Source organism: Callospermophilus lateralis, chromosome 2, assembly GCF_048772815.1.
Source record: "Callospermophilus lateralis isolate mCalLat2 chromosome 2, mCalLat2.hap1, whole genome shotgun sequence".
In the NCBI taxonomy this organism is placed as follows: domain Eukaryota; kingdom Metazoa; phylum Chordata; class Mammalia; order Rodentia; family Sciuridae; genus Callospermophilus; species Callospermophilus lateralis.
The window spans coordinates 30166199-30190709 of NC_135306.1; the positions used below are offsets into that span (position 1 = coordinate 30166199).

The window sequence follows — 24511 nt, forward strand, 5'->3', positions numbered from 1 at the left end:
GTGGATTAATCCACTTTTGTGTTAAGGCTCTTACAATGGGATCATTTCCCCTCTGAACATTCTTGCATTGTCCCACACTTGAGCTTATGGGGAAAATTCATATCTTAACCATAAGACTGGGATGTAGAAAAGGCATTTAACAAGGGAGAATATGGAAGCTCAGAGGTGTAAAGTGATTTTTCCAAGGGCTCAAACTGCTACTTACATTCAAGTTTCCTAATTTCAGATCCCTCACAATTTCCAGTACAATGTGCTGCTGTATATTAAGCTATGTTCAAAAAGATATTAAACATACTATGATGGGCATGCTCTGGCTACCAAAACCCTATTCAGAATTTTAAGATTGTTGTTTGAGAAAAATAAGTATCAGGGCTGGGGTTGTGGCTCAGCAGTATAGCACCCGCCTAGCACGCACCTGTGAGGCCCTGAGTTCAAACCTTAGCAACACAAAACATAAATAAATAAATAAATAAATAAATAAATAAATAAAGGTATTGTGTCCAACTACAGCTAGAAAATAAATATTTTAAAAATAAGTATCAAAACAGATAAGAAACTCATGCTATGTTCATTTAATTATTGTTCAATGAAAATATAGTACTTTAGAATTACCACAAGTTTTTCAATGGTTTAACTTTCAGGATGCTGAATATTTTGCAGGTCAAATATAAAATCAAGCAGTCAATACACTGAGAGCCAAACTGAAGTCCAAGAACACAGAATATATTTTGCTTTGTGTCATGTACCAAATGACTAATAGGCACCAAGGGTTCCCAGGGTTATAATTTCAGCCCAAGGTTCTGGTAACTACATGAAATCCTTGAGTGGTTTATGATATCATAAGGTGAAATTATAGCTCCCCATGGGCAAAAGTTGTTGAAAGGCTTTCAGCCATTGAGTACCATAACTAGCCTGTCCTCTATAGCAATTATAGGAAAAACTATATTAAATGCCTAGTCATGTTGACTAATGACTTCAAATATAGAAGTTATTTTTTAAAATGAGAATGGCAGGCAGGCGATCATTCATACATCCATTCCATAAATATTTGTAAGTCACCATATACCTGGCACTAAGATAAGTAGACCAGTCAGATCCCTAACCCCTCCCTCAAAGAACTTTCATTCCAGTAGGGGAATAAGACATGAAATGTCTAGATGATGGTCAGAGTGCTAAGCCAAGTGCATTAGCAGGAACTCACCAACTTGAGGAGGAAGGGGAAAATACCATCAGACAAAGCCTCCTTGAGGAAGTCAACAGAAAACTGAACTCTGAATGATGGATCACAATCATAAAGGAAAATTAAAAAGTTCATTCTTTTTTTTATACCTAAATTTTTTTATTATTATTATTATTTTTATTGGTTGTTCAAAATATTACAAAGCTCTTGACATCTCATATTACATATAATAGATTCAAGTGGATTATGAACTCCCATTTTTACCCCAAATACAGATTGCAGAATCACATCGGTTACACATCCACATTTTTACCTAATGCCCTATTAGTAACTGTTGTATTCTGCTACCTTTCCTATCCTCTACTATTCTCCCTCCCCTCCCCTCCCCTCCCATCTTCTCTCTCTACCCCATCTACTGTAATTCATTTCCCTCCTTGTTTATTTTCCCCTTCCCCTCACAACTTCTTATAAAAAGTTCATTCTTAACAAGCAAGTAACCAAAGAGACTGTGGAAAGAGAACACAGAGGTCCAACTTCCCTTTAACTAAGAGGAAGAGCTGTGTGGATATGCTAGAGGGAAAAGTGGGAAAGAATCAGAAAATAATGTGTAAAATAAAAATGATGTAACCAGGACATCAGTTAAAAATGATATGTAAACACATAGATTTTTCATTACATATATAGGTATGTAATATATAGATATAAGTATACCACATGTATTATATTGTATGTAGCATATAAATGCCATATATTCCATATATGTAATTTTGTGCATATATAGAAACAAAGTATGTGTAACATAGTATATAAAGCTATATATACTTTATGTATGTACACATGTATGTATACATATACTTATATGTGTGTGTGTGTGTGTGTATATATATATACACATATATATGTTTTCATGTGTGTTTACCAGAGCAGAATTTGCAATGATAAAACACCAAACCATGTTCTATAAAATGCCTCATTTGCAGTCAGAAGGAAAAAAATATTTTAAGATGCAAAGACTATAGAGATAATATTCAAAGAGTAATTGGGATGACAAAATCAGATAAGATCATAAAATACTGTATTGAATGGAAAAACAGGTACAGGAGTCTAAAAGAGACCAAGAGGTTATTCAATGTGAAACATTTAACTAGTGAAGATGTAATTTCTTTTGGAGGAGAATACAAAGATTTCCACCATGTGATTGACCACACAAGTCTTTTCTGAATAATACTTTGCCATCATTTCAAACAAATTATATTATTTTCAATGATACAATTTTCATTTGTATTATATTTTACAATATCACGTACTCTCAGCTTAGTGACAAGATATGGTAACAGTATAGTTTTAGCATAGTTAAATATAAATAAATCATCTAAAATTATACACAGAAAGTAAAAAATAGACACAAGAAAGATTATATCTCGAATATCTTATGGAGAAAATGAATTAGAGACACAAACCAATAGATCAAAATTCTTATTTGAATATGCGTCCCAAGTTCTAAATAGGTATTTGTAAGAAAAAAAAAGTTTTGATATTTTTAAGTAATTATTGGTAATCCTACTCCCTAAAAGTTGGTTTCATTTAAAGAACTATATTTTTGGGAAATGTCTCAACAATGTGCCATAAGATATGCTTTGACCTAACCTAAAAAATCAAAAACTTGATGAATATAGTTGAAAAAGTACAGAAATTATTATAAAATATGTTTTGTCTTTTTAGAGTTTATCTCAAATTTAAATAGTAAAAGTGACCTAAATATTTATTTACTCTGAAAGCCTGTGTTCTAAACAAGTACTATAATGAAACTATGAATATAATGAAATATTTTAGCCATTTTTGTACTAAACCCTTTAATATATTTTAAAAAGGAAGAACCTAGCCTCTGGGAATTGTAATTCTGTTAAAATCTTAGTTGGATATCATTCCTAAGACAAGTGACATGTGATGACAAGTTTTAATAGCCCATTCATACTTGGAATTTTTATGCATTAATAATACTTGGAGTAAAAATGAAAAGCACTTTCCAAATGCAACAATTTTGAAAATGTTTCATTTTCAAAAATCACCTTGGGCTGAGTCAAACCATGGAAAATTTTAGCTCACAAGAAAATTCTTCCTCCCCCCTTTCATCCCCCACCTAAAAAATCACAAGGATGTGAAAACAGAGGATTATAATGGAAGCTGTCTTGCAACATTAACTGCAATGCTCATTTCCCTAAAAGCCATAATTCATGGCTGCTGTACAGCCTTTTTCTTTCAGCAATTATGCATATTAGAGGAAAGTTTGAACACATAAAAAACTAAAAGCTGAGAGAAAATCAAGCCTCATAATAGACAAGTTTACTCAACTAGTTTTTCCTGACGGCAAATGTGAAAAGTAAGTAGTCTGTCCCAATCCAAGGCATACCTGGTCCAAAGAGGTTCAAAAAGGCATGAAAACTACAGGATTTCCTGCCTGAGATTCCTAATTGACCCAGTAGAGGTCAATTCCATCACTGGGAACTGTACCTTTGTGGGAAGAGGAAGTTGGAAACCGCAGGCTGTCCTGGGAATTTAACACAAGAGTCACTCTTGTAAATAGGCGAACTGCTATGCAGAGTACCTCAAATCTACTCTTCCAAGAAATATTATTTTTTTTACTGTCATTTATTAGCTATATGCCTTAGACAAGTTATTTAATTTCAGCGGACACAACATCTTTGTTTGTATGTGGTGCTGAGGATCGAACCTGGGCCGTACGCATGCCAGGCGAGCGCGCTACCGCTTGAGCCACATCCCCAGCCCGATCTACTCTTCTTTCTTCATTTTCTTGTCTCCCTTTCTTCTTCTGAGGTTCATGGGGTATCATGGAAAGTACCTTATGAGAACCTCCCCATGTCATCTGGTGCAACCCTATTTCCAAAATGTGATTTCTATTTCTAAAATATGAAGTACCTGGCACTTGACAAACATTTACTGGGGGAGAGGGGGAGTTACCAAACTCCATTTCAAGATTTCTCAATTTTGAGGTTGAATTTTGTCTCTCCTACACAATTGGACTTTGTGACCTTAAGTACTTGTAGAGTTGTCCTTGGGCGATTATAAGATAATGCATATAAAATCCCTCAGCATATGGCTGCTCAGTATCAATACTCTGTAATTATTTTGTCACACCTAAATTCTCTACTTCCTTATAACTTCAGTTGTAATGACCAGGTAAATGAAGGACTTTTTATATTAAATATAAGACCTGAGGACCCACTCTAGTCCGTTTTTTTTTTTCTTATACCTTTAACAATAGAACAAGACCAAATGCATCCTTCACTTCTCCAGAAAGAATTACAGCCAACATTCATGGTATTCAGGATTTGTGTAGACATACATCTTTAAAATAAAGCTTGTGACCATTTTTAAATAGGGAATCTCAGAAGAAACTCAGAAGCATTACCAAGGAATATGAAATTTATTTGTAGAATTTACAGACTTATAATAACCCTCTAAGCAAGTCACATAAATTTTAAATCTGAAAGAAAGACACACACACACACACACACACACACACACACACAGAGGGAGGGAGCGAGGGAGGGAGGGAGCGAGAGACAGAGAGAGAATATGAACTTTTATGTGTTCCTCCTTATCAGACTAATAAATCAGCCAACAAGCGATTCTCTTATGTGTAGTCTATGGAGGATCCAAAGAATAAGGAACATAATTGTTGTCCTCAGAAAATTTACAATCATGTGAAGTTTAAAATACAATGAAACACGGAAAAGAAGTGTGTTCACCCTTGGACATTCAATAAATATGTCAGCATCTTCGTCTATCCTAGAGTGGCTTCCCCACCAGGATTGCTATCACATCACACCACTTTTCTCCTTCATAAATGTGTATATATATGATGAATTGATGGGTTCTTTGTTCTCAAACATGTCACCTAATCCAGGGATCCTTAGGTGGCAGATGAGATCAATCAGAAATATGATTCAAACATTTCATCCAGATACCTTTGTTTCTTTTTTTTTCTAAAGTCTTTTTTCTACCAATTAATAGAATTCCAAAATTAATAATGAGGCACTGCAATAGGCTCTAAAAGACTTCAGAAAAACAAATTTCCTTTAGAAAGATGTATAAGTAAACAACTAATTATAAAACATTGTGATTAATGAAACAATAAAAATAGGTAAGAGGGAGACATAGAACCCATGAGGATGAGTAACTTTTGGAAGAAGATGGTAGAGTGCAAGGGTACCGAATGGTGATTACTCTGGAACCAAAAGAAAATGGAAATTCCAGATAGAAGTAACAGCTTATGCAAATGGTAAAAGGCAAGACTGAGGCCAAATGACAAGAGCCCTGAGCTTGGTGACTGAAGATCTTGGTTCAGTTTCTGGATTCTCACTTAGAGTTGTTAACATGGCCTTGGTTACCGGTTCCTACAATAATACCACAAAACAAGCAACTGTGAATTGTGGAATCCAACAAAAAGTTGTGGAATCCAACAAAGAGCATTTATGTAGCTCTCAAGTTTGCCAGATTTAGCTGACCTAATCAACACTCTGCATATTTTACAATCTGCTGGGTTTTGGATAATACAGGATAGATTCAATAATTTCCTGGGGTGATATGACTCTGCCCTAAATATCAAATCTCCAATAGGCTGATTAAGGCATGTCTTCCCATGGTGATAGCAGGGGCTATAACACAAACAAAAAGGTGCAAATACTTTTCCAATTCTATGCTGACATCAAGTCTGCTTACACTGCAGTGACCAAAGCGAGTCACATGGCTGGGACCAGAGGCAAAGAGAGAGGACACTCACAGTGATGTGGTAAAGCGTATGAGTCAAAAAGGAGGAATAACCCAATCATGCTGGTGCACACTTGTAACCCAAGCCACTTAGGAGGCTGATGTAGGAAGATCACAAGTTCAAAGACAGGGTGGGCAACCTTAGCAGGACCCTGCATCAGAATAAAATGAAAAGGACTGGGGCTGTAACTCAGTGGTAGAGCATTGTCTATCATGTAGGAAGCCCTGGGTTCTATCTCTAGCACCATAAAGCAAAAAAAAAAAAAAATAGGAAAGAATTGAAGCCCATTAGTATAATCAGTGCACACCACCCACTTAATCTCTCTAGGATTGGTTCCCTTTTCATTAAATGAAGGACACAATTCTCCTCCAGACATCCCAGGGTGGTAAGGAAGAAATGTACGAAAAGCATTTTTTGAAGTCTTTCAACTAAAAATAAATACATGAATACCCAAAAAAGTTAAGGAAATCTAAGAGATTGGTATCCCTTCATGGTTTATGCACCAGATAGTCACACACTTAAACCCCTACTTCTTGTTCCTAAGAAATTTATTGTCTCAAAAATGCCTAGAAATTTTCCAAGCTATAATCAAAAAAAGGACATCTAAATGCCAAACTCTGCTCCAGAAAAGGGGGAGAATGAGATGACTTCAAGAATATTCATGATAACCACCCAAAACACCCACAATGGCTATATCTGGAGGAAGGAGTAGAGTCTCCTTGACTCATAAACTAGATCTGGTCTCTACCTTGCCATAATCAAGTCTTTGGTCTGGACAAGTCACTCATACTTGAACAGTTTTGATTTCTTCCTCTGTTTTGAATTAAGTTATACATCATTTTAAACATTTTAGTTTTATAGTCTTTAATTCTGGAAAGAAACTATCCATTTGCAAATGAACCAGCTTACCTCAAAATCATCGGAAAACTATCAGTAAAAGAAAAAAATAAAGGAAGAGTTGATTCAGATTTTAATAACTAAGCAAATTTGTAAAATCTACTTTATGTATTTGACAAATAAAAGTGGAATATATTTTAAGGTGTACAATATGATGTTTTGATCTGTTATATACACTGTGAAGTGATTACCATGGTTAACATATTCATAACCTCATATAGTTACTTTCACATATACAATACAGTGCTGTAAATTATAGTCTTTAATTCTCAGAACTTATTATCTTATGAATGAAAGTTTATACCGTTTGACCAACATCCCCCATCTTCTCCACCCAGCCCCTGTCAGACATTATTTGCTTTATGAGTTCATTTTTTTTCTTGGATTTCACATTAAAGTAGAATTGTACAGAATTTGTCTTTCTGTATCTGACTTATTTCATTTTACACAATATCCTCTGGGTTGATCCACATTGTCAAAAATGGAAGGATTTTCTTCCTTGATAGGGTTGAAAAGTATTCTACTATATATATTTTCATATATTTTATATATTTGTATACATATATATTTATACATATTTTATGTATATTTGTATACATATATATATTTATATTTATATATTTTCCACAGTCTCTTTATCCATCCACCTATCACAGAAATTTATATTGCTTCCATGTCTTAGCTATTGAAAATAATGCTGCAATAAACAGATATTTCTTCAAGTTACTGACTTCAATTCCTTTAGATATGTACCTAGAAGTAGGATTGTTGGATTTATGATTGTTTTATTTACGAAATTCCATGCTATTTTCCCAAATGATTATACCAATTCATAATCCCACCAACAGTGTACATACTTTATATGTATATCCTTTTAACCTTACCAACACTTACCACTTGATTTTTTGATTAAAAAGCTATTTTAACAGGTATGAGGTGATAATGCATTGTGGTTTCTCATTGCATGTCTTGTTGAGTAATGATTTTGAGTACTTTCTCATATACCTGGCAATCATTTATGTGTCTTCTTTTGGGAAATGTCTGTTTGTTATAGAGTTGTATGAGTTTCTTATGCATTTTGGATATTAGCCCACTATCAGACATACTGTTTTGCAAATATTCCATAGATGGTCCTTTCATTTTTTTTACCACTTTGTCATGCAGAAACTTTAGTTTAATGCAGTCACATCTGTTTATCTTTGATTTTGTTGCTTATGAAATTTGTTAGCTTGTTTTGGGTACAGGGAATTGATTGAACCCAAGGGCCCTCTACCATTGAGCTATATCCCCAATCATTTTTTATTTTTTTATTTTGAGGTATAGTGTCACTGAGTTGCCCCCACTGGACTTGAACCTATGATCCATCTCTTTCAGCTTCCCAAGTCTCTTGGATTACAGGTGTGCATCACCTTGTCTAGCTGTTGCCTGTGCCTTTGGAGTTATAATTATAAAATATTCCCAAGATCACAGTCAAGGAACTTTTCTGTCATGTTTTCTTCTAATATTTTTATAATTTCAGGTCTTATATTTATCATCCATTTTGAGTTGTTTTTGCATATGGTTTAAGACAAGACTCCAGTTTCATTTTTTGCATGTGAATATCCAGCTTTCCCAACACCACATATTGAAGAAACTCTCCTTTCTCCATTGTATATTATTGCCATTGTTGTTGAAATTCATTAGTTGGCCGTACAAGCATGGGTTTATTCTGAGTTCTCTATCCGGTTCTCTTGGTCTATGAGTCTGTTCTTAATATCAGTACCATTTTGCTTTGATTTCTATAACCTTGCAGTATGTTTCAAAATCAGGTAGTGTTATTCCTGTGGCTTTTTTGCTCCTCTTGCTCAGGGTTACTTTGTCTATTTGAGGTCTTTGGGGGCTTGCAAGATCATCAATTTTTTAATTAAAAATATGTTGTTATTTTAAAGTGAATACTGATATAACATGATAATTTTAAAATGGTCAAATAGAAATCACTCACAATTGCTTTTTTGTTTGTTTGTTTTGTTTTGTTTTGTGCTTTGGGTGCTGCAGATCGAACCCAGGGCCTCACACATGCTAAGCATGTACTCTGCCACTGAGTTATACCCCCAGCCCCACTGACACTTTTTTAAACCAATGAAATACATTTGATTTGTGTGATTGTATAAATTGACACAATGAGTCAGTTTTCCTTTACTCTTTGTCTATAGTATGGCTATGTTCATTCACCTAACACTTAATAAACATCTACTGTTACCATCTAGTCACCCAGAAAGTCAAATCATGGAGCTGATCTGTTCTTCCAGGTTTTACCAAGCCAGTTTCTACACATGAATTATGAACTTTTCATTTTATGCTCCTACTCTGTGTGCTGTGAGTATTACTCAAGGTTGTGGAAACTGAATTGACATTCAGGTTAAGTCCCAGAGGCAGCACACAAGTGCAATATTTTAAATGTGTATATGACATAGCTCCACTTAGCTGTCTTATCTTAACCAAATTGCTTAATCTCACTGATCCTCATTTTTTTCAACTGCAAACTTTATGAATCATTGCATTTTTTTATTACAGCATGAAAATTTTCTCAAATTTGCCTAAGAAAGAGAAAGAAAATGCTTTTTTTAACTCAGCTGACTGCTGCCCTTGATGCTTGGCTCACAAAACAAAATAGGACTTTAGTTGTGCTGCTCTTGTGATTCATTTAACTGGAGCAAATGTGCTGAATAGAGAAAGAAAGATAAGCAAACACTAGCTCAGTCATAAACTCAGAGATGGTTTCAAGTAGAAAAGCTGGGAGGGATGCCACAGGCAGGCTTCCCTGGGGGAGGAAGGAGAGACAGGAGGCATCCTATCCTCCCTGAATGCATTTGGAATAGGTGCCTGGATTTTTGAGGGACCCCTCCTCATAATGAATGGCTCAATCACTAATTTCTTGAGTACTCCAGAGAAAAGACAGATTGGCCATTCAATCATGGCAAATGAAAGTATAAGATACAGGCAAGTCACCCCAAGTGCTACCCAAGAGAAAAATAAAACAAGAGGAAAGGATTTCTCTTACTACTTGCTATTCAGGGATTTGTCTTTCTGTTTATCTGACATTTTGCTGGAGCATCCTCTGTTAGATGCTGGTTTTCTAGGGTCTATGTCAGAGGATTGCTGACCTTGAGGCTAAACCTCCTACTGATACTTTTACACCCAATCCACCTTGTATGAAGGCCAAATGGGACATGCTTTGATATTTAATTCATCTGAGTTACATAATGAAATAAAAACTGGCATTAAAAAAAAAAAAAGTCCAATGCCATGAGGATGTCAGTAGAGTTGTGCCAAATGCCTTACATCACTAGGCTGGAGGTAAATTTATAGCTGTTTGCGTTCATTTGCATTTAATCAGCCCAGAATTGCTGACTCTAGATTCAGCAAGGACCTTTCTGCCTGCACAGTCTGCAACCTACAGTAAATACCTTGCTGGTGAGGGGCAATGACTCGAGTGAGAAATTTGAGTTCCACAGACCACAGGTCATTTTTCACCTAGAAATTTGGCTGTATAGCAAGGCAATTATATAAACAAAAATCCAGGGTTATTTTGACACTGTGGCTTAAAGGATTACTCCTTTCCTTTTTTTTGAAAGAGCCTCTGTAGCCTCAGTTTTGGCCCCAGCTTACTTGGTGCAATCCCCAAGTCTTCCACCTTCCATGGAAACACAGCTTAAGAGGAATGATGATTCTAAACTATATTATGATATTAATTTCCTTTGAAAATCCCATGTAAGAAAATACCTCACATGGTAGTTAGGTTCTGGAATCAGCTCCTATGTCTAGATAGCAACTTACTCTAACAGCATGTGTTGAAGACCTGGGGAAATTTTCTTTTATATCTCTGAACTTAAATTCCCCACTCATGAACTGGAGTTATTAACAGAACCTACATCATAGGAGGATAATCGTACTGAAATGAGATGATAACTATAAGGGCCACATATATAATCAGCATAATAAATAATAGCTACTGATATTGACAAATTATTAGGGATTAATTAAGTTTCCACCTTGGGCTATTAGCTTCATGTGGGAGGACTGAACTCTTTCAAAGAGCCGTTTTGCAGATTTTGTGAGTCTTGCAGTAGTTAGGCGAATAGCTGGCAAAGCCAAAAAACTTTTATACTGCGTACTGTTGTTGTCCAGAATGACAGAACCACACAATCTGTCCAGCTCTCTTGTTTTCTGGCTCCATCAGCTCAGGTAAGGTAGTTAGCAGCTCTGCACCTCAGAATTCTCATGTATAAATAAATGGTCAAATAATAGAGTCCACATCAGGCGATTGTTGTAAAGATCTTGAAAATTCACTTGTATAAAGCACTTCAACAGTGCCTAGCACATGCTGAGCTATATCATCATCACCATTGTAATTATTATTGCTCCATGCTTCTTTGTTCAGAGAAAATTGTATTAACAGCATATATTAGTGAAATAGTCAGACATGTAAGGGAGAAATGGACCTAACTGCACAAGATGATCCAACAGGAAAAGGGATATTTTTCCTGATTTGATTAAAGTAACAAATAAAACTGTTTGTTATGTGCAACACGATGTTTTAAATGTATACAAATTATGGAATGGATAAATCTACCTAAGTGATATATGAATTACCTTATATGGTTATCATTTTGTGATGAGAACACTTAACATTCAACTCTCAGTATTTTTCAAGATTATATCACTAGCTATATTCACCATCTGTATAATAAGTCTTATTCCTACTATATAACCATAATTTTTTTATTAACTCCTCAACTCACCTTCCAACTTCCTCAGACTCTGGTAACCACCATTCTACCCTCAACTTTTATGAGATCAATTTCTTTTTGGATTTCAGTTATGATTCACGTCATCATGTTTTTGTCTTTCTGTGCCTGGCTTATTTCCCTCAGCAATAATGTCCTCCAGGTTGATCCATGTTGTTGCAAATTATAGGATTTTATTCTTTATTACCAATTAGTGTTACTTTGTATGTAAGTACCCCATTAGCTTTATCCACTGATGAACACTTGGTTTGATTTCATGTTTTGGCTATTACAAACAGTGCTGTAACAAATGTAGGAGTATGGATAGCTCTTTAACATGCAGGTTTTATTTCCTTTGGGTATATACCCTACTGCTGGATTACTGGATCAGATGGCAGTTCTATTTTTAATTTTTTGAGGAAGCTCCATACTGCTTTCCATAACAACTATATTAATTTACATTTCTGCCAAAGTGTACAAAGATTCCCTTTTCTTCACATTTTCCACACTTTTTATCTTTTGTGATTTTTGTAATAGCTATTCTCACAGGCACAAGGTGATATCTCATTGTGATGTTGATTTGCATTTCGCTCATGATTAGTAAGGTTGAGATATTTTTTTCATGTATCCGTTGTCCAACTGTGTGTCTGTTTCAGGTTTTTTGCCCATTTATAATAGTGTTATTTTTTTCTTGTTATTGCATTCAGTTCTTCATATATTTTGGATATTAACATATTGTCAGATGCGTACCTTGCAAATATTTTCTACCATTCTGTAGGTTGCTCCTCATGTTGTTGATTTTTTTTCCCCCTTTGCTGTGCAGAAGTTTTGTTTTGGTTGTTTGTTTTTGATATAATTCCATGTGTCCATATTTGCTTTTGTTGTCTGTGCTTTTAAGGTCATGTTCAAAAAAATCTGCCCAGACTAATGTCATGGAGAAGAAAACATGTCCTCCCTGTGTTTTCCCTTATTTGTTTCATAGTTTCAATTTTTATTTATGTCTTTAATCCATTTCAAGTTGATATTTGTATATGGTATGAGACACAGATCTTCCTTCTACATATGTATACTCAGTTTTCTCAACATCATTTATCAAAGATGAATCCCAATTGTGGATTCTCTGGAACTTTGTTGAAAGTCTCTTGGCTATAAACATGTGAATTTATTCCATTTGTCTATCTGTCCATTTAAAATAGGATTTGAGGGAGATTTTTGAGATGACAATTGGAAGGGGCTCAGTAAACTGAGAAGGATAGGCTGTTACAGATGAACAAGATAAGACGACATTAGGACCAAGGACAGAGAAGAAGCAAAACAAAATGACCTTGGTGGAAGAAAAGAAAGAACCAGAAACAAAGAAGTAGAACATCTGTCTCAGAACAGCAATGATTCCTTTGTAGAAATCCTATAATTCTTTGGTTTTATCTTTAGAGTGTCTAAAGGCAAACTCTTCACTTGGATACCATGACAATAGACCCCATTGTTGTATTACCAAAAAAAACAAAATACCAAATGAGATGCCAGGGACTTCTAGAAGCTCAGTAAATGCATACTATTGCAGGCTAATGCAGGCTATTTCATGGAATTTGCTAAGCAAATTTAATTCAGATTATTTCTTCTAGGATGAAACAAAGACTGGAAACTTATGTTTCATAAATAGTAGATGGGGGAATGTTGTTGAATAATTATTTCATCAGTCACATTCATGTGGGGAAGATTATATTGGATCCCAAATTAGGATTTATCAAGCTCACATTTGCATTATTTGTGTGACCTGGAGCAAGTTCCTTCTTTACTTTTCACCTTATGGGCCTAAATCTCCTTCAAGAAGGAGGACAGTGTAATGTTCAGGCTCTGGAGTCAGACTGAGTTCAGAACTCTTCTTTATGCTTATTGACTGAATTCTCTGGGGCAAGTTGTTTAAACTAAAGTCTTGGTTTCTCACACGAAAGATAAATATAATAATACTTAGTGTCATCTTTGTGTGCTTTAAATCATATAATCCATCCTAAAGTGTTAGCACAATGTTTGACACATGGGGAAAGTCAAACAAATGGAAATTATTTATATTGCTACCTATAAAATTAATGAATGGGGTGACATAGCTCAGCAGTAGTGACCCTGGGTTTACACAGCCAAAAAAAAAAAAAAAAAAGATGTGGAAAATAAATGAATGGACTGAATAATCTTTAACATCTCCTCCAGTTATTCATCTTTCCACTGTCCTGGATTTTTATAGTTTCCCAACTTTAGCATCTCCCTTCTAATTCATTCCCTAACTCCCAAACAAAAACCAAGTAGAGTGAAAAAATAAACAAAAAGGTGATTGCTATAGCAAGGGAGATGTGTATAAGGATGTGTATGTGTACGGGGTGGAGGGATGTGTATACAAGGGAGGAAGGAGCAGGGCTCAGCCCTAAACCTACTGCCAGGACTGCTAGACAGCCAACCCAAGTATCTGAACCCCTAGGACACAGGATGCACGTCTTATTTTAGGTAACTTAGCCAATCCATTTAGCTTGTTTTTTACCATTTATGAATTGAACATAGAAGCCATCAGACTTTTTGTGCCTTGTGAATGGAATAATACGCATGGATGAGTTTTGTAAACAGCACAGTTCAAATGTTGCCATTGTTGCTGTTGTTTCTAAAACTGTGATAAACATCTTATTTAAAAACCCAAAGGGAATGGGCTGTTAGTCTTATTTTTGTAAGCTGGTTTTAGTCATTTGGATTAAATTGATCATTATGTTTGAGGGATATAAGCCTTATCTATAGTTTCTCAAAAAGAGAAACCTTCCCTGAAGGCAACAATGTGCTGGAGAAATACAATATACTAGAGATAATATGTACTAGAGATAAGTGAACTAGAGATTAATAGTACAAGTTCTCAGGTTTCTGGATTCATCTCCCTGCTCTGCTATTTTCTGGTTGTATGGCTTTGAGCAAGTTGTTTAATCACTCCAAGCTCCAGTTCCTCCATCTTTAAAATGGGGATAATGACTGTATGTCCTAAAAAGAGCTGTTATGAGGATTAAACGAGGTGATGAATTTAAGTTCTTGGCATTGTGCCTGGAATGGAGGAGACTCCCAGTAAGGATTAGCTTATTAGGAAAATAATGGAAGGGCTAGGGTTGTAGCTCAGTGGTTGAGTGCTTTCCTAGCATGCATGAGGCACTGGGTTCAATCCTCAGCACCACATAAATAAATAAAACAAAGATATTGTGTCCATCTACAACTAAAAAAATGATGTTTAAAAAAAGAAAATAATGCCTTGTGTGTAAACAGAGATATGATAAATTGTGTTATAAAGGTGTATTAAGAATTGTAATGCAAAAAAAGAGAGAGCTCATGTATTATGGCATTATTTGTCATGCACATACTTTATATACAGAGTTACGAAAAATTGTGCTGTGAGTGGATAATTATGAATGTAATGCATTTCACTATTGTCATGTATGTAAGAAATAAATAAGAAAAAAGAAAATGATGGAAGACATAATATACAATTAATATATAATTCCAGCTTTGATGAGTCGGCAGGTATAAAAAGCCAGGGTCAAAAGGCTGAGGAATAGAGGGAAGCGCAAAGAAAAAAGATGGAATGAATAACTCCACTAACGTTAGTAGGTATGGAAATAGTCAGTTCTCATAAACTCAGGTCTGTAGAGGTTGTCCCCAAACACCTGCCCTTAGGATAGCATTTAAAATTTGTCCGCATGTGATACTATCACTTCAACTTGAAATTTGGTGACCAGAATTTTCTTTTACTTATTGGCCATTGAAAGAAACAAAGGACTATAGTTGTCAGGACCTACTAGAAGATTGATACACCAGGGCAGAGGAAATGGGTTTGTCATCGTACTAAAGCCTAAGTATTGGCTTGCTGAGATTAATCACACCTACCTCTGCTCATTCACCTGCAAATGTGGATCTTCTCAAAAGAATGTTAGGATTGTAGAATGGAGAGGAAAACTAGAAATGTGGGAGTTAAGGAGATAGTTATATCTACATTGTCCCTACTGAAGTTCATCAAACATTTTCTGATCAGGCCAGATAGTAAAAATTTTAGGCTATGTGAATTAGACAGTCTCTTGCGCACCTACTCAGCTCCACTGGATATAGCACAGGAGCATCCACACACAATATGTAAATGAATGGGCAGGACTATGGTCCAATAAAACCTGATTTACAAAAACAGGTGGCAGGCTGAATTTGGCCCATGGGCCCTATTCTGCTGACACGTCATCTACATATGAACTGGATACAATGATTCAAGTTGTCAGAAGGAACAGGTCCAAAGCTCCTATAAATCAAGCTTATAGTTGAAGAATGTTTTTGACTATAGATAGCTGACCTAACATAAAGGGTCATCTCCAGACAGAAAATGAAGGGAAAGGCAGTAAACTGCTTAACTTTAGATAGAGAAAGCAGCTTCTGTAGAAGAAGAATAACATGGAAAAAATGAAGCATAAGATGTAACCAGAACTCACTTTTGAAGGGCTCAAAAACATCATTTTCAGCCTTATGTTTCTGTATTCTAAAGTCCAGAGCATGAATAATAGCCAGGAGGAAGATATGTCCTTGTTAGATAGGGACAGTTCTCGTGTGTCCGTTGTTCCTGTATAATTACCAACAGTGACCTCTTTTTAAAAAGTGTCCTTGTTTACAATATAAATTGTATGACCACAAGTATAATAACCAAAATTGTTATGAAATTGTTGCACAAATAGGTACATACTTACCATTTCACCAAAGCTTGAACAATAAGTCTATAAATGCAGAATGTAATACTAGATAAGAGGAAGTAAGGGCTTTGAGTCAGACAGGTTCAAATCCAATCTTATTTTTTGCAGGTTTTAAACAATGCACTCAATCTCCCTGAATCTCAGTTTTTTCATACGCAACAATAAATAATAAAAGTAGTGATCTTGTTATATTTAAATGTATTAGCATACAGTAAATATCCAAAAATACTGTCATTAATTTTATTACTATTATCATTATTATTATATATTTAAATGGAATAAATTTGTTGAGTGGGAATGCAAAGTCATCCTTTATAAGTGAAAGATACGCTTCAAGAGGAGTAATTTGCTTGACACTAGAGACATGCAAACCAATTTAACAGCACTTTCTGGTGAGATTATAGACTTGCTATTGAAAGTCTGGTCCACGAACCATGGTAGCATCATCAACCAGGAATTCTTTCATGCAAAATCTCCAACCTAGACCTAAAGATTAAGAAACTTTATTTTGAAGAAACTCAGTGTTGTACATTTTACCATGTTATGAATGATTCAGACTTTAGTGGATTAAAGTACATAGATGATTTAAAAGTCACTCTGAAACCTGAGACCACTTGGCATTATAGTCCATGGGTTTGGAGTGGATAAAATAACATCATGGGAAGGAGCTGGTATACCCCTTCTACCGGGCAAGCTAAAAATGACCCTTTCCACCCAATTCCAAAGAACATTGTACAGTGTCCAGTAGCTACATTCCATGTATGATTTAAGTACCAATCGCATTAAGGTACAAATATAGATCTTAAATAAACCCTAGAGCATTGGGATTATTTTTCATCTGAGGCATCCTTCCTACTTTGGTCATAGTGGTTTCTTTCCTAAGTTTATTTCCATTTGTTTTGAGCTACTTCCCTGCTTTCTGGGAAATGCATGTCTGATTGTTCTTCATGTGCTCTAGGTAGAGTTCAGCATTTCATTAATACTGAACAATTCACATACAAATAGATAGTTTAACCTTAGATATTTCCCCAAGGCTCAAAGAGGTTTATGCAAATATAAACAGAATTGGAAGAGCTGGTAAAGTGTTCAGCTGAAACTTTAAAGAATGCTTTTCTCTCTGGGACTTCCTGGTGATGGTTGTAATACAGCTCAAATACTTTAGCTCTTTGTATACTTTTATCCTCCTTCCTTGATGCAGGCTTTCTGACATCCCTCGATGGCTGAATTACACACAGGGCAGACTACGCTGGCCCACTGGGTTGCATCAATCGCTTCTTAGATCACTTTTCCAATTCTATTATTCTGTGACTGCTGAGTAGTATGCTGTTATTTTCCATTAGAACCTCACACAGATAATAAAAAAGAATATCTTACTTTGAAAGAATTAAGATAACAATTAGAGGGGGGAAATAATCTTTAAGGGAAAAGAAAAAGAGATAGGATAAAAGTATGAAATTTGTAATGCATCAACCCTAAAAGGATTTCATGTCAAAAATGATGATTCACTTATTATCCCTGTATGTACCAAGAATCTCCTAAGTGCCAAGTACCGTATCTTTGCATGATGGTGATGATGCTGCTGATGATGGTGATGATGATGATTGCAGCTAATATTTGCTGAGGACTTATGACCACATGAATGAGCTAGTAGAAATTTATATCTAGCCAGGAAGGCAGATTTAGCAAATAATTCCAATATTATCAGTGCTATGTGAAACTGAAGTTGCAATACGAGTGTTTCAGATGAACTGACCCCAAGGGTCAATGAATGCTTCCTTGAGGAAATGGCATGTAAGAGTTAACGAGATAAAGGAGAAGTAGCAATAGGGAAATAGATCACCCCCAGACAGAGCCAAGGTTGTGTAAACAGCTCTGATCAAGCAAGATGTATATGTTGGAAGAACTGAGAAAACTGACAAAAGTACAGAGGGTAAGGGGTAAGAATAGGGAAATGAAATTAGAAAAAAAAGGCAGGAATAGAATCATGCCAAATCTTAGAGTCCAGGGTAAAGTCTGGACTTTATCCCAAGGGTGGATAGGGAGCCATGAATGATGATCAGATCATCTTTGAGTTCTAAGATGACTGAGGAAGTTGGAGAGGAACATGTGGAGGGTGGAGATTATGATGACTCAGACCATTGAAGTTGTAGGTAAAACATCTCCACGTAAGAGTGAGGCTCCCATCCAGCTAACAGAATGCATCATCTCCTATTCATTCATGCTTTAGGGGAACTTTCCACTCTCCAAACCTCAAAACCACTGCCTCCACAGAGTCACATGAGGCCAATGTGAAAGTTAATGAGCAAATAGCAGCCAAAAGTTATGGAAAAGATAAAATACAAAGAGCCAGTCCTGAACTGAAATTCTGAGCCTGGGTCTACTGGATCCTTCCTCCTTCCTAGTGCCTGGAAAAGAAAGGATACCCTTTCTTTTCAGCAGAGCAAATAAATCCCAGAAAGGCAGAGTTTGCCTAGAAACTGTTCATTGGCCATAAAAGTATTGCCATTGGATAAGGTGAGGAAATAGACTCCAGGAAGAGAGTCTTTTCATATACAAGACAAAAGTATGTTATTTAATGATCCTATGTTCCTTGACCTTAAAGAAAAGGCTTAATGGCAATGCTTAAGTGGTAGGCCAAGCTGTTAGCACTTTTTGTACTAAATGAATGAAAAAGCCATCATCTCCCTGTGTTCAAAGAATATCTATGAATTAATCCATTATCAAGCATTCCATTGATCAATTACTTGATGGAAGCCATTGGGAATACCATGGTGAGTTAAAATAGACAGGATTCTTGTTTACAGAGTTACAGCCCAGTGAAGAAGTTAAGAATCTAGGCATTAATGAAATGTTAACACAACTACGCTTAGAAATGCATCTTTATGTATAATATGAAGACTTGATAATCTCTATGAAAATGTGGTCATTAGCTACCCAAACCTCAGTGTCTTAATCTGTAAAATAAGAAAATAACATCTATTCCATGATTATTGTGAGGATTATAAAGGTTTGAAACCCTTAACTCTGGCACATAACTAGCAGATTTTGCAAAGATCAGACCCAGGGAGTGAGTATGACATATGTCAGAAGCTGTGTTTTACAGGGGTCAAAGCCGAATTCTTCCATCAGACTGTCTGGGTTCAAATCCCAGGTGCTGCTTTTACTAGCTCTGTGACCTTGGACAAATGTCACACTTTCTAATGTTCAGTTCCTTCATCTGTGAGATGAATATAGTGAAAATACCTAGGTCACAGGTTTCTCAGGTGGATCAGAAGAAATGATTCATGGAAATGTAAAGGTTTGCTTAAATAAACAGCTAGAGTACATAGTTTGTAAGTACATAGTTTGCTGTATTGATATAGATAAATAAGCAATTAATCGCTTTTATTGTTATCATTTTGGGTAGGAGGGTGAAACTATATAAGACCAAAGACTTCGCACAGAAGATCTTGATGTAGGCCTAAAAAAAAATGAATAGGTGTTGTACAGAGAAAATGCTGATGAATTTGCTTTTCTCCATCCATAGGACAGCAATTTGCTATTGTGAGAATTGCCAGGGGGTTGAAGTCTCAATGAGAATATTAAGAAAAGGCTGATGAATTCCCTCTAATAATCTCGTCACTCCAGTTACTGCTATGAATTGGAAGACAGGATGATGGGGTGGATAACAACCAGAGCTTTGAAATCAGACAGATTCTGGTTCTGATCCAATCCCTACTACTTCCAGCTGCATGATCTTACACCAATTACTTCATTTCTCTGAGTTGCGGTATACTGCTCTTCAAAAGAAAGTGGTAATAGTGTCCTCCTGTGAAGCCATCATGAGGATTAAACAAGATAATGCACATGAAGTGCTGAGTATCATGTTTGGCACACGATAAGTACTCAGTAAATGTTAACTGTTGTTATTGTTTATGCCTCATTAAGGTTGCACTGACATAAAATGTTAGAATTTGTATGAAGTAATTACATTAAACAAAGGGCATAATACCATATTACCTACTCCCCAGTGGGGTATCCAAAGAAATATCATGAATAACCAGTGGATCCGTTCCTATATGGCAGTGACTGCAGGAAGTTTTTTCTACTTATAAACATTATATATGTTTCTGAAGACAACCCATAACTTAAAAATAAACTTATTATTATTTAATCACCAGTCATACAGCCATTGCTAATACCTTTATATATTTTCTTCCAAGGTGTGTGTGTGTGTGTGTGTGTGTGTGTGTGTGTGTGCCTGTTCATATGTGATACTTATGGGAATTATGGTATTTAAATAAATATGCACATATTTAATTTTGGTCATGATATAAAAACTTTTTCCATTTTTTCATAGGAGCAGCTGCCAGATTTTATAAGCATATTTTACAAACTTGTTTTATAGATTTCATGACATCTTATAAGGACATGCTATATAGTTTATTTAATTATGGTCATATTGCCTTTAGTGTGTGTCAGAATTACTTCATCTTTGATTATAAGGTATTTGTTACCATATCCAGTGAGTTCTCTATCTTTTTCATTGGGGGTTGTAAACAACTTGAAAGCCTAATTAATTTTTAAAGAGTGCTGTATTTTCTCCTTCCATAGGTAAAATTTACAAATATGTATTTACATAAACTATTGCCCAAAATTTCAGATTTTTGAAGTTCATGAAGCCCATCTATGGACCCATGGTCCCCACAACTTATAGTCAGAACCAGTGGTATAAAATACATCAAAATGAAACAGAATTAAAAAGTTCAAAAACTTTACTGTAACATTGGTGGAGAAGTGTAGCCCTAAAACTTCAGGTTATTGGGCTGGGATTGTGGCTTAATGGTAGAGTGCTTGCCTAACATATGTGAGGCACTGGGTTCAATTCTCAGCACCACATATAAATAAATAAAATAAAAGGTCCATCAACAACTTAAAAAAAAATTTCAGGATATTTCATCACTTTCATAATATGGCCCAATTTCAGTTTGTTCTTAAATTTGAAATTGTCCAAGTTTTGGATCCCATATTAAGGCTTCTCCCAGATTTCACTGAGTAACATTTCATGTGATGTATCTTTTCTATTCTTAGTGACGGAAAGGTCTCAGCAGGACTCCCAGTGCACTGCCCAGCCTCACCATGCAGTCTTGCATCCTGGAGAACTATGACATTACTGAGTCTACTCCTGCTACCCCCCACCTCCACTGATCTCAACTTTCTTACACACTATTCCTTCTGAGGAAATATACAGCATGACTCAGCATTGGATAATACAGTTTCATAAAGGAACAAGAGCATTTCATAATAATACCAAAAATAAAATCAACACACCTAACATGTAATATAACTGATACTTAAGAAAGTAATAAGAATTATAGTGCATTCCGCTATTATATATAAATTAAAAATAAAATTAAAATTAAAAAGAGAGGGATATGTTCACAATGTTGAGTTGGGTATATTTTAATCTGAGGATGCAAGGTTTCTAACTAGGCCTCTGTGTAGGTCTAACTAAGGGGATCATAATCTTCGATTTATTATCTTAATTACGTACTTCAAAATACACTTTAGAATATGAAGCTGATTCTACATGCCAAGTTGTACAGCTTCTAAAGCATTATCATAGGTTGTCAATATAAAGAAAAAACAATGTTGTGTAGTTTAGATTTCTTGTTCCCATCTGTTTGCTTCTGAAGATAGAACAATTTCTGATGTAAAAACTGGGATATGGAAGAGGATGTACCTGTATCTGCACATCTTTATTATATGTTTGTGCCTCTGTGTGTTTTAAAAGTCCTAAAAATTATCCCTGGGTTCCAAATAATAATGAAAAAGGAAAAATTTGGAAACAATTCTAATAGTAACTTATATTAAAACCATTTCTTTTCTCCTTCAGCTGCACCATCCGTCCCAAGGCTTCCGGTTTGGAACTGTCCGGGAGAGCAGTGCTGAAGATTATGTGAGGCAAAGCTTCCCAGAGATGCATGAGTATATGAGGAGGTACAATGTTCCAGCCACCCCTGATGGAGTGCAGTATCTCAAGTGAGTGTCAACCTCTTGGATCCTAAAAGTTCTCACTGAAAGAGATGTCATTTTGCTACTGGTGCGATTTATTGTTGCTGGTTTTTTTTAATGACAAGTATTTCCACTGTGTTCAGTAGTATCACACTGTGTGGGACCCAGAAGGTAGTATGGCAGTATGGAATATGTGCATTTAATTATGTGGTCTCTATTACTAGTTACCTGCATAGTCTCAAGTTGGCAGTAGTTTTGCTCCAAGAGCCAGTGGAGTCATTATTGCAGCAGATGGTGGGGGAAATAAAAGCTGGCTTGACATCACTTGAGAAAACACTGGTGCTGAAATGATCAAACACACAGGGAATATGGCCAGGGGATAAAGTGTCCCAAAGCAACCCTTTCCTTCACAGTGAATCTCTAAGCCCATGGAATGCCTACTCTTGCCATGAGGAAATGGAATTTATCTTAGGGATTTCCTGTAGAAAAGAGGAAAGATAGAAGGCAGTGCTTCCCATGTCTGCATCCTTCTCATCAGAATTTATGAAAAGCAATCAAAGGCAATCACATTGCCATGGCAGATCATCAGAGCCTGTGATTCAGTGAACTGAATGCAGAGGAGGACCATGCAGTTATGGGTCTGCTTGTCTAGTCTGCCTGGGAAAGTGAATGCATGGATCCCAACAAGCACCACTGCCTGAGGGTGAGCAGTTCTCGCCCTCCCTCTTGGCATCAGGGCAATAACAGGCATCCAGCCCTCCAATCCTTATAATTGTGCAGCATTGGGAAGCTGGTTTCTCTATGATCAGCTACAATAATCTCCCCAATGGACAACAGGGCCTGCCACCTCAAGTTCTTAAAAGAGAGGAAATAAAAGATTTTATGGAACATAAGGGCTTTGTGTTTCTTAAGAGTTCTAGTAATCAGCCCCTTAAACAATTTTATGGACTTTTAATGAGAGCTTGGAGAGGAAGCCACACACTCTTAGATTTGCAAAGTATATATGATGCTTAAGTACTATGAAATGGCACTTTTAATTTTGCAAAAACATCAAAACATTAGAGTCCCTCTCTGGCACAGAGTTTAGAGCTCCATTGCCTCCCAGATCCTCTTCTGTATGTATTCCTTCCTTCAGGCAAATACACAGCGGAGAGAGAGAATGAGATGTCAGGGAAATAGCATTGGGCTCCCAGCTAGATAATGGCTGACAAACTGAGTTCTGCTGGCAGTGTGACAAGCATGAGATGAACCACTGCTGGGGTTCCCAGCATTTCCTCTTCACTCCATGCATTCATTTATTCCAGTGACCTTACTTGAGAAGGTTCCCTTACCCAGCATTGGCCCCACCTTAGCCTGGAGAGAAGCAATCATTAGAAAAGTAGTCACAGATGAAGAAGGCCTGAAATAAGTAAGCTTTCCATGGTAATGCAGCTAACAAGTGGCAGAATCAGGACTAGAGCCAGTTCTTTGTAATCCAATCGCTACTTCAAGCTGGTTTGGAAACCATAATGAAAGGTCCTTGATGATCAAAGAATGGTCCATGTTACAGAAACATCTGTGTTCCAGTTAGTATCTGGGAACTAGTTAGACATGCAAGATGCCAGGCCCCATCCCAAACCAACTGCATCCAAATCTGCATTGCAACAAGTTCCCCAGATGGGTCACTGATTGATGTGGAAGAGAAATACAGGCAGAGCTTATCATTACTACCACTTCACTGCTCTCTCATCCTTGTTTCTCTACTTTTGACCTAGTCACTACTGATACTCTTAGACATTACTCAAAGCATTTGCAGTCTTCATGTTATCCTGCCCCTCTAGCATCCCAAAGCTCTTACTTACAGGGAACAACACCCAAAGTCACTGTACTTGAAAGTCTCCTGTGTCCTTTGCCTCTCCCATCAAAATTCTCTCAGCCTTATACCAACTCTCTCAGGGCCCTGCTCCCTAAGGTGACAATTTAACAATAAATTAATCCTATTAAAATGTACACTTCCTTCAGTATATTAATATATGACTTTGTAGCATGTAATATGTATTTTTAAATAAATGCTAAAAAAAAAAAAAGAGCATGATTCTATAATGGGAGAATCAACTGGAGGCCCTATCAACTACAATGGTGACTCAGTCCAGAA

At 36.2% G+C, this 24511-nt stretch overlaps 1 protein-coding gene across 2 annotated transcripts in view; it reads left to right on the plus strand.

Annotated features, from left to right (window-relative positions):
- The window catches only part of Grin3a (glutamate ionotropic receptor NMDA type subunit 3A), a 171269-nt gene that overhangs the window by 97090 nt on the left and 49668 nt on the right, over positions 1–24511 (plus strand). For both annotated transcript variants that reach the window (XM_076843235.1, XM_076843236.1), the window contains exon 4: positions 22259–22404. In XM_076843235.1, the coding sequence (XP_076699350.1) occupies positions 22259–22404 (146 nt within the window). The remainder of the gene's footprint in view (positions 1–22258; positions 22405–24511) is intronic.